This window comes from Alexandromys fortis, unplaced genomic scaffold, assembly GCF_014885135.2.
Source record: "Alexandromys fortis isolate MF-2015 unplaced genomic scaffold, M_Fortis_MF-2015_v1.1 scaffold_55, whole genome shotgun sequence".
In the NCBI taxonomy this organism is placed as follows: Eukaryota; Metazoa; Chordata; class Mammalia; order Rodentia; family Cricetidae; genus Alexandromys; species Alexandromys fortis.
The window spans coordinates 10162213-10184087 of record NW_026067936.1 but is presented as its reverse complement, the minus strand read 5'-3'; the positions used below and the strand labels follow the sequence as shown (position 1 = coordinate 10184087).

Here is a 21875-nt window from a genome sequence, read left to right as displayed (position 1 = left end):
ACCCCGTCTCGAAAAAACAAACAAACAAACAAACAAAAAAAGCAAAACACTAATTAGGGTAGCGTCCACCCGTAGCCTAGGCAATGGGCACACCCTGGAAAGCGCGCCTTGACCACGCCAATCGACCACGCCCACTTCCCCCTGGCGCTCCTCTGCCGGGCTCTTTCCCGCCGCCGTCCTGGCGCGCACGCGCGCACACTCCCGCCCACTTCGCCTGCGCGGCGTGACGACGCCGCTCGCTCCCGGAAGTAGGAGGCGTCCGGCGGAGTTTGTGTGGCAGCCGCCGCGGGAACCCGAGCGTGGTAGTTTTCTTACAAGGGAGAAAGGCGGCTTCGCGGGGCTCGGCGGCGTGGGAGCGAGCGGCGGCGGCCATCTCCCGGCGTGAGAGGCGGCATGGAGGACGAGCGGGGCCGGCCGCGTGGCGGCGGCGAAGCGGCTCAGCAGAAGACGCCGCGGGCCGAGTGTGAGGAGCCGCGGCCGCTGAGCGTGGAGGTGAGGGTGCTCGCGCGGGGCTGCCTCGCTTCCCCGGCTCCGTCGCCATCCGGGCGAGCCCGTCTCGGCTTGAGGGAGGAGGTCGGGCGGGAAGTTCCGAGTGAGAATTCTGCGTAAACATTCGGCCTGCGCGGGCGCACTGCCCTTCCACCAGCCCCGCGGCCGCTGATTGGCTGAGCTGGCGCCGGCGCTCGACCACCCGCGGGTGGGGTTTCTAGCCGCCTGGGGTGCTTCCCGCAGCCTGTGCCTGCCCCAGACCACCGCACTGCCGCCGTCTCTACCGGCTCTCGAAGGGACCCCCCCCCTCCCGGCTTCCTCTGTCCCCTGCTATCTCGAGAGTCCAGCCACAACCGGCTTCCGAAGTAGTTTGGTACCCCGCCTGTCCATCCTCGAGACAGCGGCGAGACTGTAAGACGCCTCCCCAGACTTAGTTACTCATCTTGATGGGTTAGTGTTGGCAAGCCCTGCGGCTTGGGAAGGAGACGCTAAAAACTCCGTGCTTTTTCGCCGCAGGAGTTGAGCACTGGAAATCCAGGGTCTTCGCGGGGCTGGGGAGATGATCTGCCCAGCCGTGGAAGTGTAGGGTCAAAACCAAAACGTCAAAACGTGGGTGTTCGGGAGATGCTTCCTAGTGTCTTTGTTCTTTCCATTTACACCTTCGTGTAGTAGCCAGAATACTCTTTTAAAATGTTACTTTCAATGCATATGTGTGTAGTGGATGCCACGAGTGTGCAGGTGCCTTCAAAGACCAGAGTTAGAGGTTAGACATGGATCCTGGGGACCGAACTCCCGTCCGCTTGCAAAAGCAGAAATTGCTCTTGAGTGATCTTTTAACAGTCTGAATGTATCTAATTTACTCCCATCGTTCCGTGCCTTCCGTTTGCCCCTGCCGCCTTTGCCCATTGCATAGTGAACATCTTTGCTTTGCTGTCCACTCTGACTTCCCTGTGTTCTTCTTTAGTAGGGTTTTTTCCCCCCCTTAAGAATCTTGTGTTCCCTTATCCTGACCACTCTTCCTCCGGATCTTTACAGCGTTATCTTACTGCGCTTGTTAACTGGGTACTTTGGAAGGCTGACAGAGGCTTGCACTCGCCCGCACTGGAATGATGCCCCTTTTGTTCTAATCCGTGTTGTCAATAACATCACCTAAGTCACTTTTAAAGCTAATTTGCAGAGCTTTTCCTAAGAGAAACTGAGGATACCTCACTGTCTTCAAAGTCCCGGAACTTTGAAATGGAATGCTTTGTGTTCTGGACCTGTGTTCAGATTGATATTAGCGACTATTTTGCCTGTTAAAACCTTAACTGTTAAGTGCTTTTAACAGATGAATATATATATTCCCCCTTGACTTCAGCCTCACAAAATTGTTGGTTGTTTTTGAGATTTATCTAGTAAATTTCCATTGACTTTAGCTTCAGTGATGTTGTAAACCAGTAGAAAAAGAAACATTTTAATGTTTGGGCATTTTTGTTTCAACCTGCAAATGCAAAAGCTTTTCTTTTGTAAGTAGGTAGTGCATAGTTTTGGTAGTTTTATCAACAAGAGTGTGGACACAGGAGTTACTTAAAAGTAGTTACTTTGTAGTTACTCTATAAGAGTCTCACCTCAGAAACAGTAGGTTGTATTTACTTGAAAGAGCATTCAGAGGTCAAGATAGAACCTTTCCCTATAGAAAAATCCAGCAACTTTTAAGGAGAGTCATATTTTTATTCTGGAAAGTGTAGCCCAGCCTTAAGTTCCACACTTTAAAGTACTTCTCTACAGTATAGCAAATTAATGTACAAGTTCATATCCATTTCCCATAATGTGAAAGGAATGAGTACTCTGCACGACCCCTAGCAGTACAACCTGGGCATTTGCAGGGTTGAGGAGGGGGGGGAGTTAACCTTGATCTGTCAAGATCAGTTTAAGTTAGGGACTGCATTATGGCCAAGTAAATACACATCAATATGCTATTAGTTATTATTAGCAAATAAATTGTTTCTGAGGCTGCTGAAAACATAGTTTATGTTTGTAGCATCACATGTAGAACATAATTAACTTTAGAAGATAGTGTATTTGTATTTTAGATCTATCCATGAGGAAAATAGAATGGAGTCAAATGACAGAAAAGCAACACTGTAGATCTGAATGACTGATGACTGTGGGACAATTTATGAGCTTTGAAGCAGAATGCATATGTTTGCTTAAGTCCTGTGGCATTTCAGTAGTGAACCGGAAATCTGTTTCCTTTCCTTCCTGGTGGGTTCTGTTAGCTTTGTGAAATAAAGCCAGACTGAAAAGTTCTGAGGAAGTCGCTGATACATACACATAGTGATGTAAAAGGTCACTTAAACTTGGCTTAGTTTCAGGATATTGTTTGTGAAAAGACTTGTTTACAGTCTGATGACTGTAAAGTAAAATTACTGTTCATTAGTAGTTAGCTTGCTATATACACAATTTCATACTTAGAGTAAATGCTACCTAAATACTGTTTACCATTAGCAAATACCATCTAGGACAGGTATATTTGTATAGGTGAGGGAACTGCTTGTCAGTGGCCCAAGGCCCTGCTGCTGTAAATGGCCAGCTGGGGCCCAGACTGTCATGCTCTGACTCTAATTCTGTCCTCTTTTTACTTAGCTTCATTGCGTCTGAGGAATCTCATGACTCAGAGCAGAGCAGGGCCAATTACATTGGAAACACATCTTTCATCTTCCTGCTTTCCTCCACTGGCGCCAAGGGGAGCCTTTCATTGAACATATAACATGGAGAGCCCTTAGGAATTTGCATCTTTAAAAATAAAATATATTTGCACTAATTGTAAATTATCTCTCCCTTTTTCGTAGAAAAAGCAGCGATGTAGACTGGATGGCAAAGACACAGATGGATCTAAGATCATCATCTCCAATGGAAGTGACTTCAGTGACCCAGTTTACAAAGAGATTGCAATGGCAAATGGCTGTATTAATAGAATGAGTAAGGAGGAACTCAGAGCCAAGCTCTCAGAATTTAAACTTGAAACAAGGTAATGAAAACTAACATTAACCTAGTATACACTCTGCTTCTTAAAAACAGTTACAGAAGTAGTACCTGCTCACTTTAGAAAACCTTGACAAGACTAAAAATGAAAATCCTATTATGAGATAATTCAAATTACAACTGTAGTTTATATTCTTTAGCTTGAGTCTTGGCATGCAACTTTGTTTTGTTCTTCTTTAGATAGCAAAGGAGATCTCCAAATCAAAGTTTGTGACTGTGTTGAAACATACCATCAGTGTATACATGTATAGTCATGGCTGTTGTAGCAAGAATGTTGTTTAAGTTTTACTTTTAAGAGGTCTTGTATAGTCTGAGCTGGCCTTGAGCACACAGTCCTCCTGCCTCTGCCTCCTGGCTTGTTCGCCATATTGGTCTTGAAAATTTTGCTTAATAGTTGGTCATTTACTTGACATGATAGAGGATATTTTTATTTAGTTGCATATATTTTTATAACAGGTTTGTCTGAAATCAGGTGGAAATCCTTCACGTCCATACAAATCAGTCACTTTGTTTTAGCTTCTGAAGGAACTGTTGTGTCCATCACATTTAGCCGTACCGAATGGGAAAATGTAGCTTAGTGAACCCTCTGTCTTCTGAGAATTAGACACATATGTTTACAGAACTATTTTCTACCCCTTCCCACTTTTCTGTTTTGTTTTTTTAAAGTTTGAGGTATGTGGCATTCTGACTTTTAGCATCCAGAAAAAGGCACAGTGTTTGATATCAAGAAAAAAAATCTTGACTGTGTGTAACAGTTGAGAACATTATTCTGGGCAGTAGACTTCTTATCTCTCAAAGTGGACTGCCCCCACTAACTTTCAGATAAGACTTGTTCCCTTCCAGACGGTCTGCCACAGTTTGTAAGGAAAGTCTTGATTTTCTCTTTGCTCTTTCCGTTATTAAAGTACAGCCTGTGGCCTACAGAAGATGTCTGAGAAAACTTATTCTCCCTAGGTGTGAAGATCAGTTCATGGAGCTAGAGATCTAGATGCATTTACTCAACACCTGTTGGAACTGTAAGCACTGCACCAGACACCGACACATTACCCACCCAGAAAAATCTCAGTCTTGAGAAAACACACAAATGTCACAATTAGAGTAGTCAGGGTAGTGTTGGAAATCTGAGTGTCGCAGTGCAGTGTGTTCAGGAGTTCAGAAGTGGGACATTTAAATTATGCCAAGTAGGAAAGGGAAGAGCATATTTCAGGCAAAAAGAAATTAAAAACAAGAAAAAAACCAGAAAACTTATAATTTCTATTTTTCAGTCATATATTCTTGTCTTAATCGTACAACCAGACTTAAGGAATTCAAAAGCACGCTGTGTATCAAGGCTACAGCACACAGTGCTCTTTATCCACAGCTTCCAGTGTAGCAGCATGCTGTGGGGAGAAGGAATGTTGGACAGTGATACTGAAATGGTACCTCGAGCAAAGTGAAGGAGCCCTATGCTGAAGTCCTTTATTCCTTGTGATGCAGGGAAGCCACCGAAGATGACCTGCATTGAATTAGTGCTCAGTTCTTAAGTCGGGTGAAGCAGTATGCTGCAGGCTGTGATCACAGGCAGCCTCTGCCGTAGTCTAGGAAACTAAGAGAAGCCATTGTGGAGAGGATTGAGGACAACCTGGTTCAGGTAGTGTTCAGAAGTCAACCTGGTAAACATGACATTTGGATAAGGAGGAGCCAGGCGAATGTTAGGGAGAAGTTTTTACCCAGGGCAGCTAGTTCAGTGTTTGTGCTGCATCAGGTTTGCAGTGCCATTTCTTTAGAGAAACGATAGATAGATAGATAGATAGATAGATAGATAGATAGATAGATAGATAGATAGACAGACAGACAGACAGACAGACAGACAAATGGAGAGGAAAGAAATAGAAGTAGTCACATCTCGCTGGTCACTTGATGTCTTAATATGAAAAGGGTCGAGGGACTTTTCTATGTTTTGATAATGTGTAAAGAAAACACTGAAATGCTGGTCATGTGTAAGCCTTTACTTCCAGTAACTGGGAGGCAGAGGCAGGTGTATCTCCAAGGTCAAGGTCAGCCTGGTCTACATAATAGTAAACATGAATAATAAACACCATGAGGCAGATATTTGGGTTCATCATGAAGATCAGAAAAGTAAAACAGCCAACCATTAGAGAAACCTTTTATCTCTACCAAATCTTTAGACTGAAATGGCTGAGATTCTGTCTCTAAGAATCCTGAAGACTACACACTCCACTGAGTGCCTGTCTCTTCTTTATATTCTTCTCTTTGCCCAACCATATCGCTCCTGTCTCCACCTCCACCTCCGTAGTGCTGGGACTAAAGGAGTGTGAGATTAAAGGCATGTGATCACAAGTGCTAGGATCACCTTTCTATGAGCTCTGTTTCTCTTTTAGACAAGTTCTATCTTGTGTTGTCCAGGGTGGCCTTGAACTCACAGAGATCCCTCTGAAAAGCTGGGATGAAAGGCACGCTCTACCACTGCCCGGCTTGTATGGCTGACTAGTATGGCTGCTTTGCCCTCTGATCTTCAGGCAGCTTTATTTATTAAAACATACATAATATAGCACTATGCATAATGAGTTCCAGGACAGCAAGGACTATATAATGAGACCCTGCCTCTTAAAAGAGTAAACACTAAAACAGTCTCAAAACAAGCAGCTGGTTGATTACCAGCTTTCATAGGTAGGGTTCTTGCTCAGTGCTTCAGTGGGTAAGAAAGGAAAGCAAACGGCTTAAAACGTGACTTTTAAGTCTCTGATTGGCAATGTGACAAAAAAATAACCTACTTCTAGTCGACCTGTGAGTATGTTAGTGTTCACTCAAAGTGGGCCCTAGGGTGGTGTATCTTGAATTACTTTTCAAGTAGCTATAAGACATTCAACTTTAGGGCCGTAATGCTTTCATACCCTTAAAAATTTTTTGTTGGTTTAGTTGTCTAACCCATGAATACCAGAAGGAGTACAATATGTTCAATGTGTCTGCATTTTCTCACTCAACACTACAGTTTGTCCAGTTATCTTCAGTTTTTATATCATGTGTGTCTTAACATATAAGGCAGTGTTGTGTGTGTGTGCACATAACACATGTGCACAGTTATGGCTTAAAATACTAGATATAATGAAGACAAAACTTCTCTTGTGAAGGAAAATTTGTCGCATTAAGCATTCTGTTTTCATTAGCTCTTTGCTAACTTAGCTTTGAGTTTTTCCTTCTCCCCATTTGTCTTAGCTAGTGTTCGTTAGTTATGCTGTGATTTGGACTGTTCAACCTCGTGCCTGCAGTTAGGACTGAGGATTCTCGACTGTAACGTTTACCTGATCTTCTGCTGTTTTAGAGGGGTCAAGGATGTCCTAAAGAAGAGATTGAAAAACTATTACAAGAAGCAGAAGTTGATGCTGAAAGAAAGCAGTTACGTGGACAGTTACTATGACTACATTTGTATTATTGACTTTGAAGCTACTTGTGAAGAGGGAAACCCAGCTGAGTTCATACATGAAATCATCGAGTTTCCTGTTGTTCTGTTGAATACGCACACCTTAGAAATAGTAAGTGAATTGTTGTGTTTTTATCTTATTTTTAGTAACAACTGTTCTGGTGTTCAGTAGGAAACTGGAAGCGCCTGTCTGCCATTTTAGCTGGAAATAGAATTCGAAAAGGAGATTTTTGCACATTGCTGTGTGCTCCCTATCTGCATGATTATTTAATAGAGAAACCATAATGAAGTGAATCCAGGACCTGCTTTTCTTCTCCGTGAACTGAAATTGTGGTGCTTTTCTGGTGCTCAGAACAGCTGAGTAGATGGCAATCTCTAGGGAAGTGACAAAGACAATGGAAAAATACCCTGGTGCTTGCCCCTGGCCCCAGAGATAAGAGTCTAGTTCTGTGGACGGCCCTTGGCATCAGCTTACTTTTTAGAGCACCGTAGGCGGTTTTGATGTTCAGTGAGGGTGGAGGATAGTTTGTAGAAATACTGCTGGTGGCATTGCGGGGGCGGTAGTAGCTGGACCTAAATTCCCAAACCAGACTTTGCATACCCTAGGTGATTGCTGGCATTGCATTGTTAGTTCAGGGCGTCATAGAATGTACTCCTAAACATACTTCTTACCTTTAAAATGGTATCAAGGAGATGTCATAGGCCTGTGTCTGGTCACTAAGACAGACAGACCTCGTACGTGGTGATGTGCTGTGCCCTTCGTCTCCACCCCCTTGGGGGCTCTCTCCTCCTCCTTCTTCTGTTTGTTTCCTGCGGGACCCAGCCTCTTTCTAAAACTGTCTGCTCCACAACAGATCAATAGTCAAAAGGGAAAATGGCAGCTGTGCAGGCAGGTGTCCTGGCTAACTCAGACATCTCTGAGCTTGGGGCACTGTAAGCACTAAACAGTCGGGTGCATTGCCTTCTGGCGTGTTCTCATGTTGTCCCACCGCAGGGAAACCCTCCTCTTACTCCACTCAGCTGCTACTACCCCTCTTCTTCATTTATGGAAAACCCGTCAGTAAGTTCCATACCCTTCTGTCTTCATTTGCTTTCTTCCCGTCATCTCTTATATCCACTCCATTCAGTCAAGCTTAAACTGTATACTCTCTTTAAAAAACTTATGTGGGCGTGTGTGTGTGTGTGTGTGTGTGTGTGTGTGTGTGTGTGTGTGTGTGTACACACCACAGTCTGTGTGTGACAATCAGGATAACTTTGGGGAGATGGTTCCCTCCACCCATTTTGTTTAGCAAGGATCTCTTGGTTCTCTGGCCTACCTATTCCAGGCTTCTGGGCAATTCTTCATCAGTAGGTCTGTGTTCTATCTTTGTTACCAGCTTATTTCAACACAGTGGCCCAAGGACCCTTTAAAAACCTTGCCACGACTCCTGTTTTAACATTAAATAAAAAACATATTCCATGTATGATTTAGCCTCTTACGGATGATTATCTCCTGTTTTTATGAATTAATTTATTATTAAACCCATGTATTTCGTTTGTTCAATCTCAGGCTGATTTCCTATGACTGAAACCTCCTATTTTCAAAAAACGTGTCATTTTTAAAACCCATTATCGTAATGCACCAACTTCAATAGGCTTAATGTTCTGAACATGCTGTAAACAAAATGACCAACGTTTTCTCGCCAAGAAAATATTTACCTTAACTTTGAAGGTTTGCTTTTAGACACCTGCTGACATGATGTTTTTAAAAAAACAAAATAAACTGTCTTTACATTTAAATATCAGAGGACTTTTTGTTGGGGAAGTTCCCTTGGGAACTCAAAAATGATCTGCCATGAATAGCAGATCTGCCATGTATTTCTGCTGTGGCTGGATTTGTTTTGCGTGTGTGTCCGTACTGTAGTCACATAAAGCGCTTTCCCTTGTGTACCTCCCTGCAGGAAGACACGTTTCAGCAGTATGTGAGGCCAGAGGTTAACTCACAGCTTTCAGATTTCTGCATCAGTCTCACTGGAATTACTCAGGTGATAATTCTGTCTCAATTTCTGTTAGTTTTGGTGGTGGGTGCTTGTTTATTTTGAATTTGAAAAGAAAATTTTAAATTTCATTTATTTTGTGAATAGTATAAAAATATCATTATGAGCAATTTAATGTGTTGTTTTCCCTGTTTGGTGAAAGTCTTTCTTTCCATACTGTGATTAAAACAAAAAGTAGGAGGTGGTTTAAGAGATAGTTCAGCAAGTTAGGAGCATTGGCTGTTCTTTCAGAGGACATGGATTCAATCCCCAGCACCCACATGGTCACTCACAACTATCTGTAACTCCAGATCCAGGTTCCAGTGCCCTCTTCCGGCCTCCATGAGCACTGAACATGCACATGGTGCACACAAAGGCCAAGTACCCATGCACAGACAATTAAGGGGCTTTTTAAAATAATAAATCAATAATTATCTGTAGTAACAATAATGACAATTTTTTTTAAGCAAACAGAAGGTCTTAGGACTGGTACAGTGGTGTGTGCTATAGTTTCACTTGCTAAGGGAGTAAGGGGCTCAGTTTGGAGGCTAGATGCCCTCTTAGCTCAGACATTTGAGACCAGCTTGGGCAGCACTGACAGAGCCTTTCTTCAGAAACAAAAGTTAAAGCCAAACTACACATGATAGCATTTTTGTTACTCCCTCCTCCCCACCCCCGGTAGTTATAATGGTGCAGTCAGGATGTTAGTTGTAAACTGGGCGGTGGTGGTGCTCGCCTTTAATCTCTGTGAGTGTGAGGCAGCCTTGTCCATTGAGCTAGTTCTAGGACAACTAGGGCTATTGCACAGACAAACCCTGTCTGGAAAAACACAGAAAAGAATTCAGTTGTAAAATGGAGCTTTAGTAAGGTAAGTGTCACTGCTGTATTTAGATAGGATTTGGAACATGTCTGTTTACAATCTTGACTATATACCTTTGGTGGTCTATCTCTGGTTTTTGTTTATGTTTTAATAAATAGGCCTTTTAAAATTTATTTGGATCCTTCATTAGTTTCACACTCTCTACACATAGTTCAGTGCCCACAGGCCAGTCTGGTCCAGCAATCCTTCTATTGAGCTTTACTCTTCCCAGTGACTCTAGGTCACCTGTGTCATTAACAAAACCGGGACCATCTTAATTCTTAATTTTGGGAGAGTTGTATACTCACTTGAAAGCAGTCTTTAATTCTTGGCCATAAAATGAATTCATTTTCTCAGATTAACATTTAGGTGGTAAGTAGGTCTAAGTCATTGAAATCAGAGTTTAACAGTTCAGGAACTGTTTGTTCTCCGGTTTATGCCTGGGTGTGTTGCAGGGCCACAAGCCATAGCTGTCCTAACCTTGTTCTCCTTCTGTCTTCAGGATCAGGTAGACAGAGCCGATGCTTTCCCTCAGGTCCTGAAAAAAGTAATTGAGTGGATGAAGTCAAAGGAGTTAGGAACTAAGTACAAATACTGCATATTAACAGATGGGTAAGTAGGAAAATGCAGTTTCATTCCTGTTTACCAGTGAAGAGGCTCTTACTCATTGAGTGTCTAGACTGTCAATGCAATGTTATTTAGTAAGTCCCCAGGAGTCACTGCACAAGAAAGGGTCGTTCCCCACTTGAGAGTTGGAGGCAGGAGGATTAGCAATTCAAGGTCAGCCTACGTAGTGAATTGGAGGCAATCCTCAGCTGTATTTTGAGATTATATCTCAAAATCCTACTTGTGCCTCTTCTCCAAATAAGAAAAGGAAAAGGGGAAATGAAGAACTAATAGGAAGGTCTAAAGGGTTGAAAGGGGCACAGACATTGTGCCAAGGTCACTGTACCACAATGTCATCAAAGGTGAAGAAAAAAGCCCTAAAGATCTTCTGGTCTAGTGTCTGCCATGGTGGTGTGTGCTCCCATGTTAAGTTGTTGCTGACATAGAAGACTTAGAGCTCTGCACATATGACCTTAAATTCTGGGACGGATCATTCAAAATCGGTAGTTTGTTTGTTTTTCTTTTTAATTAGAATAGTAGCAAAAACAGTAATTGATGCCCCCCCAAAACAATTAGGCAGCTCAGGCAATTGTCTGGTGAGGGCTGATGATGGCTGTTAAAAATACACAGGGGAAGTAATGCCATGGGGTATGTAGTTGTTTTTGATTTTATAGCAGTGAGTTGAGGGGTTGTAAAATTTGCAGCTGTTCTTGACTCTGCCTAAGAGTAACTTCAAGGTCACTGGTTTGATTCTGAGACAAGGCTTCACTGTGGAGCACAGGCTGGTCTGTGTGCTGCAGCCGCTACAGTGCTAGGATTAAGTAGGGTGCAGTACACCCCGCTGTAAGCACAGTAGAGGAACAGCGGGCCAGGCTGTATGTTCACCCCTAAAATCTGTCTCCAAGTTAGTTGCTTACATGTTTTGTGTCAGGGCATACTCTTAAAGAACTTAACTAAAATGATAAGTTTGGTGTAATATGCAAGTCTAGCAGTTTCACAAAAGAACTCAGCAAGGTGACAGTTTGACAGAAATCAGAGCCATGAGCAATCAAGATGAGGAGCCTTGGTGAAGAAAATAACTGCATTTTTTTTTTAAGCTTAAAATTTTTTTCTGGGAATCAAGGTTAATAAGTTCTCAGCTTGGTATTTTGTGTGAATATGGGAAGGTCAACGTAAGTAGAACACAGAAAGAACAACTTAAAGTATTCTTTGTAGTACTGATGTAGCGTTTACTTTATTCCCTTTCTCTCTTTATAAGTTCCTGGGATATGAGTAAGTTCCTGAACATCCAGTGCCAACTCAGCAGGCTCAAATACCCTCCTTTTGCTAAAAAGTGGATCAATATTCGAAAGTCATACGGAAACTTTTATAAGGTAAAAATTTTACTTTTTAAATTAGTTATGCTGGTCATATTTGCTCAATTTTACATATATATTCAGCTGTGATTTTGTATGCATATTAAAAAAATTAAGTTTTTAAAATTTTGATTTTTCTCTGTGTGCATGTATTTATAAAATTATAGAAGTGTTTTATGGGCCCCTATCTTCATTAAAATGCTGATTTTGAAGTAAAGGATGAAATAGCTGTTATGATTTCTATGCTTTGTTTTTCTTTCTTCGGCCACAGTCAATTTGGACATATCTTAAGATCATATAAACTGGTATCGTCGAGACATGCTTCCTTATTTAAGCACTGGGTGTAACGTGCGAGTGACCACAGCTGCAGGGCACAGGGGTCTCTCTCGGTTCTCAGACAGTTGAGCGAATGCCCGCATGTTTAGGCATCATATATGCCCAGGTATATAAATCTAAATATAAATCCATCAGTAGTTTTTGAAGTAGCACCCCATCTCTGCAGAAAGATGAGCACTATTCTATCACTTTTATTAGAATTTCCATTCTTAATTAAAAACATTTTTATAAATATTTCTGGTCACAGCTTTCCCCTTTCAACTCCCAAATCCTCTTTACCCACTCAACTCCGTGCTCCTTCTCTCTCTCTAAAACACACAGAACTCATAAAAATACAAGCCAGAGTATACAAGCAAACTACCAACAAGACAAAAAATGCCCCAAACTGAGACAAAAAGTACCAAGAGTACTCAGTCAGACTCTGTTGGAGAAAACTTAATCCTTCTGTTGCTAGTGTGTATCAGTTACAGGGAGCTTTGGTTAGGGTAGGAGCCTGTGTCCACTTCAGCATCAGCACTGGGACCCCATCTCGCTTGACCTTCACTGGCCCTGTGCATGCTGCCTCAGTCTCTGAGTTCATGTAGGCATCAGTCCTGTTTAGGGAAGACACTGTTTCCTTGGAGTCGTCCTTCACCCCTGGCTCCTTTACCTCGTCTGCATAGCTCCCTGAACCCTGAGAGGAGGGGTTTGATGGAGACACCTGCTTAGGACTGAGTGCTCCAAGGTCTCACTGTACATTGTCCAGTCGTGGGTTTCTGTTAATTCCCATCTGCTGTGCAAAGAGGCTTCTCTGATGGTGGCAGGGCGAGGCAGGAGAAGCAGTGATAGTATTCCTCTTCCCTGGGGATGCCTTTGTTTTGCTGACACCTGTGTTAGAGGTCCAGCGGCCTCACTTGTCTTCCGCCCCGACCACTGAGAGTTGATTCGGTCTTAACTTGCCTCTCTGTTCCACAGCGTGGCCACACCTTCTCAACATCACCGTTTTTAATTTGTTCCCCTGGCTAATACCTCAAAGTTACAGCTGGATGATGGACATCGAACTCTCTAGCTCAAGGCTATGTCAGCCCAAATGCCTATGTAGTGGAGTCCACGAACTGTTTTTCTTTCTTCTGCAACTATGACTGATGGTTTAGTGAGTCGTGGTCTGCTGGTGCCTGTGCTGTTTCAGTGCGTGAGCATCAGAGTCTCTTGAGAACTCCAGTGGTATGCTAGTGGTCGCCTTTATATGGGACTTGGTCTTTTCCCTTGCAGCTGTTAATATCCTTCCTTTGTTCTGTGCGTACAGGTGTTTTGATTATTAAGTCCCATGGGGAGTTTCTTTTCTGGGCCTGTGCATTTGATGTTCTGTATGTCCCTTCAGCCTTGATGGGAATCTCTTTCTTTAGCTTTGGGGATTTTTCTTTTATGATTTTGTTAAAAACATTTTCTGGACCTTTGACCTAGGTCTCCTCTTCTTCCTTTGTATCAGTATTTGTAGGATTGGTCTTTTCATAGTCTTTTATCCCAGGTGTCTTGTGTGGTTTTCATTTTGTTTGTTTTTGGTTTTGTTCTGTTTTAAGATTTATTATTTTCTTTTGATTAATCTTTTCTTTTATAGTGTCTTTATGACCTGAAATTCTCTCTTCCACCTCAGTTTCCTCTGAGATTTTTATTTTGACTTACTGAATCGAGTTTTATTTTTGGTTTTTGTCTTTTAGAGTCAGGATCTTACTGCGTAGCTCTGACTGTGCAGGAACTCACTATGTAGACCAGGCTAGCCTCAAATTTACTGAGATAGCCTCTCCCTCCCGAGTGCTGGGATTAAAGGTGTGTTCTACCACACCTGCCAGTTTGACTTTAATGCTTCTATTTCTCTTTTAGATTTTACTTTCATGCCTTGAGTTGTTTTTATTATTTCATCCAATCGTTTATTTTCCTGGTCTTCATTCAGGCATATTCTTGTTAAGGTCATTGAGCATATTCATAATTGCTGTCTTGAAGTTTTTGTCCTGTGCCTTAGTGAAATTGCTTTTCTCTGGGAAAAGTAGAATAGGGTACTACCGACTGTTTTGTTTCTTAGTTTTTAGTTTAACTGTTCAGAGTACTTAAAATACTTACTAAACTTTTTATTTTCCAGGTTCCTAGAAGCCAAACAAAACTGACAATAATGCTTGAAAAATTAGGAATGGATTACGATGGGCGGCCTCACAGTGGTCTTGATGACTCTAGGAATATTGCTAGAATAGCAATTCGGATGCTTCAGGATGGATGTGAACTTCGAATCAATGAAAAAATACACGGAGGACAGTTGATGAGTGTCTCCTCTTCCTTACCAGTAGAGGGCGCTCCAGCTCCACAAATGCCACACAGTAGAAAGTAGCTGCATATTTGTTGACTCAGTTGCTACGATTGTATCCCAGCTAGTGCAGCCTCAAGCACCTTTAAACATTTAAAATCCTATTACAGTTACAGAGAGATGGGTATGTATGCAAACACTCAGTGGGGGAACACTCTGAATTCTTTGTCACCAGCACTTTTGGTATGAGCAGTATTTGTTACACAGTAGCCATTCCTGCTTAGAGCTGAATTTTATACTATGGGGTATCCAAGATGTGTTTGTTTGGCTTTAAATGCAGATTTATTGATTTATTCCTTGATGTTGAAATTTGAAATGAATTTCTACATTAATACCATTAAATTAAATATGTTTTTAGAAGTGTGAAAAGGATTGAAAAGTAATGTTTATATTCCCATTGGATTTTGTGTACAACATAGTCCTTTTAGCTGAAGTTTGTAGGTAAAGTTCAACTGCAGTCATCCTCTTGGTGTCATTGAGGGATTTGTTACTTCAAGTAGCATAATGTGTGTATATAAGCTACACATATTCTCCCCTACACTTAAATGATCTCTAGATAGCTTATACTTAATAAAGCATAAAAAAATGGTTGCATTGTCTAGGGACTGAAGACAAGAATAAAAGTATGCGGTGATGCACATACAGCACAGTAGGCCTGACCACACGGCACATGAAGAATTGCTCAGCCAGCAGCAGCAGTTGTCCTGTGCACCACACATTCTGGTCCATTCAGCTTCGCGCTTTCTGGGCAGCAAATTCAGGTATTTCTTTCTGGAACACTGCATGTATTCGGGACAGGTAGTTGCTTTAAAGGTCTACCACCAAGCTTGACAACCCGAGTTTGAGTCTCAGGACTCACACGGTGGACTGAGAGAATCGACTCAAGCGTGCCCTCTGACCCTCTGCTTGCACACTAGTGGAATTGAGCCTTCCAAAGCAAATAAGAATAAGCGTAATGTAATAAGTACTGGGATGCGTCTACTTTCAGCTCATAACTGAAACCCTGTCATAGACTACAGGCTCTAGTAAGAAATCTAGTTTTTGAGAAGATTAGTGAAGAGTTAGAAGAACCTGCCTGTGACATACACATGTAATTCCAGTACTGGGGAGTTAGGGTGAAGATGAATCTGAGGCCACCCTGGACCCACCAAGAGAACCCGACTCCAAAAAGTGTCACAAAAGTTAAAATTATAAGAGCTATAACCTACAAATCAATGGGAGCTTTTAGGGATTTGTTCATTAGCTTCTCTCCATTGTGAATGTGTATTTGCCCCACTTTGAGACTGACTTACTGACATTTGTGCTCAGTTAAGTGTGCCATAGTTAGTAAAAGTACCTGGCTTGTCTTAGTGAGTGACCAGTGTATATTGGAAAATAATTCCTATTCATAAAATCAGAATGTGCATTGGAGATAATGATGGGAAACTATCTGGAGGCCAAACGTATGGACTTTTGGAATTAAACCCCTCTCAAGCTCTTCCTGGACTAATTTCACTAACGTGGCTTGTGTTTTGTTTTGAACCCTTAATAGTGACTGTGGAGCCACATTATTTCTGTGGTCAATCCAGGCAAGTAGATTTCATCATTTCTCCAGCCCTGTGTGTAAGAGAAAGGACAGCAGGCATGCTTGGTGGCTTGAGAACTCACTACAGGCTATGGGTTTTTTGAGCCAACATGCTTCTGTCCTGCCAGAGAGGAATGGGAAATAATGCTGTGTCTCGAGGCCCGCTGGGCTTAACTCTTGAGGTGATTTTCCCAGGTACGCCGTGTTGACACAGGGCAGGTCCATGCCCTTGAAAAGTAATTGCCACCTGATTGTACAGTTGCTACCAAATAGCTGAAACTACAATGGGAAGATTGGAGAACAGCAGGAAATATTAATGCCTTCCTGGGTTTCTGGTTTTTGTTTTTTAAATCAGGCTGATTAAATTTCTTCCTGACAAGTAACCAATTACTTAACTTTTTTTTTCTTAAATAATTCTAATAGTAAAAGTTTTTATAATTCTTGGTCCTACTAAGTGTTTTGCCATCTTTCTCATCATGTTTTGAGTTTCCACTGACCCTTCTGATTTGGTTTGGCTTCTGCTCTGATGGCTTGTCTTTAACATGTAGAATCAGGTAGTTCTTGGGAGGAAAATGCTCAAGAGTGGCTGCCGCTGTGTGTAAAGATGTTTGTACTATTCTATTCTTGTTACTGCTGTAACCTGTTACACTGAGAGTAATATAGTTTCTTAAAGCCTCTGCTCTCTCCTTTGTCCTCAATAGCCATGTTAATTCCCTTGTGTCCCTTTTACTTGCTTGGACACACTGAGATGTTTTTTACCTATGTTGTTTCCAAATCCACACCAGCTGATAACATACACTCGGCTGTATTTTGTCTCTCATGTTTGTATTAAATACTGACATGGACTCTGAAAATATTATTTTCCACTTTTTTCTTCTTTGACTAACCCAAACAGAAGAATGAAGAAGTAGTGTTTGTTTTTATGTGTGTGTTTGCCTGTGTGAGTTTAGGTGCACCATGTGCCCTTAGATTCCTGTGGAGCTCCGAGGGTATCAGATGCCACCTTGGAACTGGAGTTACAGGTGGTTGTGAGCCACCTAATGTGGGTGCTGGGAACCTGAGTCCATGCTTCTACAAGAGCAGCCATCATTCAACCGTGGAGCCATCTCCAGCCCCAAAGAAATGTTTTTCTGATTCCCTCCCTCCCTCCCTCCATCCTTCCCTCCCTTCTTTCTTTGCTTTTTTTCCCTTTAGAGACCTGCTTGTCCCTCAATGGGGATAGATTTCCTCAGCTGGGTTAGCATGAAAGACCGTGGGAGTCACTAACATGATACTTAGACTCTGTCATTGAGTTACCGTTTATTAGTTTCTTGAGAGGTGAAGCATAACTATTCCATCTTCCTGAATGTTACCTTACAAAATATTAACGTGCAGACTAAGGTGGAGGGAAGGTGGGCAGTAAGATTCTAGGGAAGGAGGGATCGTGAGTGACCAGAAGAAGCAGCACCAGAGGGTGTTTTGGAGGCTGGGAGGGCCAGTGCCTAGATGGTACATTTGGGGAGGACCTTGCCATGTCAGCATGGTGTGGAGAGAATGGTGGGAAGGAAAAGTAAGAACACGCCCTCTTCCGTCTCTGTGCCTGTAAAGCTGCTAATAACATCCGGTGGGCCCACCCTTATGACCTCACCTGACCCCAGTTTCTACCTCTCAGTACCATCAACACAGGAATTTGAGGTGTTTCTAAGACCTGAGCTGTAGGCTATGCATTGAACCGTACCGCTGTGTGAAACTTCTCTCTTGCTGTGATAATACCGTGGCCAAAGTCAGCTTGGGAGTAGAGGGCGTGTTTTATCCAACACCTGAGAAGTTAGGGCAGCAAGTCTGGGGAAAGCTGCTTAGTGGTGGCACCGCCCACAGTGGGCAATGCCTTCCTATGTCAACTGCCAATCAAGGAAAAGACTCGGGTAGGTCCACAGGCCTTTCTGAAGCATTTTTCCCATTGAGACTCCTTCAAGTACCTGTGGGCTGTGTCAAGGTGAAGCCAACAAGGAGACACTGTGCCTCCCTCTCTCCTCGTCTCATAAGTCTTTCTAAAATGTTCCGCTGCACTTCTATCACAGAAGCCTGCATTTCTCACTAGATAAAAGTCCTGGCGTTTAGACCTTCCAGTATGGGCTCCTTATATTTTACATCTTCCCCAGGTTAATAACTATCCCTGCTTTATGTGTGTCAGTCTCCTACTTTTGTCCCCAGAAAGTAGTCAGTCCATCGAGCTTGGTCTCTTCTAATTTTTAAGAACTGACTTTGATCCCAGCCTACCCTGACTCTAACTATGTCTTCTGATGTTTCTGTGCCCACTGGACCCTTGATTGGTGCCACGGAGGTTCATATTCACATATTCATAGGCTCTTACATATCCTGTCCTCAGACTCTAACATACAGTGTATAGTTGAGAACAGGCATGGTGAAATATACCCTTATGGTCGGTACCTCTTCCTGAACAAAAGAAGGCGGGTAACTTAAATCCTGATTACTCTGAGGAAAGAGTGGCTTTCCATTTTCTTGTTCCTATGAACTCTGACTCTCAGAGTCAGAAATATTTAATCCCTATCAATACTTGGCTTTCCCTCTAGATGCCAGAAAAAGCAAACAAATGCTGAATTCATTCTAGTCTGTCTCTGCATTGCTAATTTTAAACATTCTCCAAGTATCTTTGACCTTGAAAAGGTCATTCATTGCTTCCCTTCTGTTTTGGAGCAATAATTCAACTTTTTTGGTTTGCACAAATCTTTTTTTAAAAGAGTTTTAGAAGGAAACTTATTCCATTGCATACCTTCGTTTTTGTTTGGTTTTTGAGGCAGGCTCTCACTGCACAGTCCTGGCTGTCCTGGAACTTGCTGTGTATATATTAGTCTGGCCTTGAACTCTCTGGAGACCCACCTGCCTCTGCCTCTTGAGTGCTGAGATTAAAAGTGTTAGCCACCACACCTGGCTCCATTGCACAGTTAAAGCACATTAAATTTCCCAGGTTTGATCTTGTCGGTAGATAGCATATTCACCTTAGCATGAGTACTCATCTATTAAGAATAGGTTTCATTTATGTCTGATGGGCTCTAAGTGCTATAGAAATTAATTCTGTTATCCACAGAAATGCATAGAGAGGGGCTGGAGAAATGACTAGTGGTTAAGAGTACATACTGCCCTTGCAGAGAGCCTGAGCTCACTTGTCAGCAACCAGCTCTGCGGAATCTGACGCCCTCTTCTGGCCTTCATGGGCAACTGTAGTCACATGCATGAGTACACACATTTTCAAAAGAAAAAACAAACAGCCCTAACGTAAAGATGAATAAAGATTTTTAAAGTATATCTTTCTTAAATTACATAGTTATCTCAACTACTCCATCAAGATTTTCTAATACAATAAAACCACTGAAAATGCCAATGTTGGACCTAAAAATTCGATGCAAATGTAGAGTTGTATTAGTGCAAATGAAGGAAGATTGCTTTGCCTTGTGCTGTCCTACAGGATAAAAGCAGTGAAACATAAAACTTGACCGTCGCCTGCTTAGGAAGCCCCAGGGCAGTCACTGTGCTCCCACTTTTACTGTGGTGCTCAGCTCCTGTGTGGGGAAAGGTGGCTGGGCAGGAGAGCAAGAGCCATTCCCACTGGACCAACAGATCTCGTCCTTGTATTTCATTGCTTGCATTTCTGTGTTACAAAGCCGTAGAAGTATTTTAAATATTTGATACTAAATGTAAACTGTGGGGTGCTCCTTTGGGGGGGGGTCAGGGCGTTAGACCCAGGGTCTCATGTGTGACACCAGTCAATGTAAAGAGCACCTAGTAGTCTGTTTAATTTTTAAAGCTTGTATCCATATCAGTGTGAGTGCATCCCGTACATAAAGAGGAGAAGGAATGGGAATAACTTCTAGGACAGTTTTATTCAGTTTCTTAAATCCCATGCCAAAGACTACATTGTGTTCTGCCTTCAAAACTGAGTTTTAAAGTCACCAGTTAATGATTAGCTTCTTGGTCTTTTATTATTGTAAACGCTTGTTGTAGGTTATATGACTGTTAGAAGTATATGTAAATTAGAATGATCCATTCTCAGGTTTGGGAATGTAAGCTCAAAGGGTCGTACCAAGACTTAGTGCCTATTAGTTGGTCCTTAGGGAAACTCTAATCCAGTGTGTTCAAGAATTGGGATAGTCCAACCTGTTACTTTCAAAACACATTTGTACAGATACAGTATTTTTATATAATTAGCGCTTTAGATTATTTTTATTAGAATACATACTCCTGACTTGATATATGTCAAATATCTATTATAGAATAAAATGAAATATAGTAAGTCAACCAAATCAAACTAATTTTGTCAGAAAATGGTTTGCGAATAAAATATGCTAATGGATTCTGAAGAATATGAAATCCATCAAGAAACAATGTAGTCTGATGAAAAGGTTATACAAAGGAGTCGAAGACATGGCCCAGTGGTTAGGAGCACTTGCTGCTTTTCCAGGGGGCCTGGTTTTGAGCCTCAGGATCCACATGGTGGTTCATAACTACCCATAACTCCAGTTCCAGTGGGACCCAGTGTGCTCTTCTGACCTCCTAAGGTACTAGGGACTCATGGACACATACATACATGCAAACAAAACACCTCAAATAAATCTTAAAAATGACATTATAGAAAGCAGTGAGGATTTAAACTCTGGTAGATTTACCAGACAAGATTCAGCATTTCCTCTAAGTTGTAACAAGTCAGTGCTTTATATGAAATGGTCATCTCCTAAGCAGATTAGGTGGGTACAAGGTGAGATGTTTTGAACTGAGATGTTTGGTAGCGGTAGGAAGTAAATGCAAAGTGCTTTACTAAAGCATCAGGTGCTGTCTGCTGCTAAAAAACCAACTGGTCTGGCAGCCGGCGTCTAACTTGTTCTTCTGCTGGTGGATCGAAGTAATAATTTTACAAGACTTAAGTAAACTGTTATTTGTTGTGAGGATAATTATCTTACAGTATAATTCAGAGACATTTTGTGTACAGATTTTATTCAGTTCATCATGAAAATTTTGATAGTCTATAAAAATATTCCATGCTACAATAAAAATAATAAACTACCAGAATATAGTTTTGATGGCCCAAAGTTACTATTTTATTTATTGTCCTAAGAATAATTTTTCTGTTTTATTTTTATTCCTTGAGGATTTTATACATGCGTACAATGTATTTTGATCTTATTCACCTGAAAACTACCCTGCTGCCTCAGCCCCTCCCAGTTCCCATCTCTTAAGATTTTTTTTTTTTTTTGTTAACTACCAGGTTCAGTTTGTGCTGCCCAAATACATGTGGGTGTGGGACCGTTCGGAATAAGTTTTGGTTTTGTTTTTTAAAACCTAACATTAGTTGTGCCTTTAATGTGCTGGACATTGTCCTAAATGTTTTATTACTATTTATATTTATAAATTTTATATTTATAAATTATATTTATAAATATATATATATTAAATTTATAAATTTATAAATCTTATAAATATAAATTTATAAATCTTATAAATATTCTGGTGGGTTGCATGAAGTGTGGCAGTCAGAGGATAATTTGAGGGAGCCAGTTCTCTCCCTGTGATGCAGAAGTCACAAACTAATCCCACACTAGTTCAGAATTATGAGTAATAAAGGGTTATTTATTCAGGGGAGACTTACAGATCACTGTCCTAGATAACAGTCCTCTGTATGAACGGCGAACAGGAACAGAGTCTGGCAGCCCGAAGCAAGATAGCAGGCTCATACTGTACAGTTGCATTTATAGTTTAAGAGACCATGCCCAAGTGGACTGGCATCTTAAAGGCTATTGGCTGAAGGAGCAGATGGAGCTCCTACAGCATCCCTGCCCCATATGGGACCTGGAGATGAAACTCAGGTCACCAGGCTTG

General features: G+C 41.9%; 1 protein-coding gene across 1 annotated transcript; it reads left to right on the top strand.

The window, feature by feature from the left end:
• The first annotated feature begins 253 nt into the window (after window positions 1-253).
• Window positions 254-21072, top strand: Eri1 (exoribonuclease 1). Its single transcript, XM_050146842.1, has 7 exons — window positions 254-492; window positions 3321-3499; window positions 6836-7046; window positions 8875-8958; window positions 10311-10420; window positions 11673-11787; window positions 14222-21072. Exons 1-7 carry the CDS (start codon window positions 394-396, stop codon window positions 14462-14464), a joined length of 1041 nt encoding a protein of 346 aa, XP_050002799.1. The 5' UTR covers window positions 254-393; the 3' UTR covers window positions 14465-21072.
• The last annotated feature ends 803 nt before the right edge of the window (window positions 21073-21875 follow it).

What these genes read in the sequence shown, in the direction of transcription:
- Eri1 (XM_050146842.1), top strand. Translation starts at nt 394, where the DNA reads ATGGAGGACGAGCGGGGCCGGCCGCGTGGCGGCGGCGAAGCGGCTCAG. An exon ending in GAATTTAAACTTGAAACAAG is followed by an intron (nt 3,500 to 6,835) that starts GTAATGAAAACT and finishes CTGCTGTTTTAG; the next exon opens with AGGGGTCAAGGATGTCCTAA. An exon ending in GTCTCACTGGAATTACTCAG is followed by an intron (nt 8,959 to 10,310) that starts GTGATAATTCTG and finishes TTCTGTCTTCAG; the next exon opens with GATCAGGTAGACAGAGCCGA.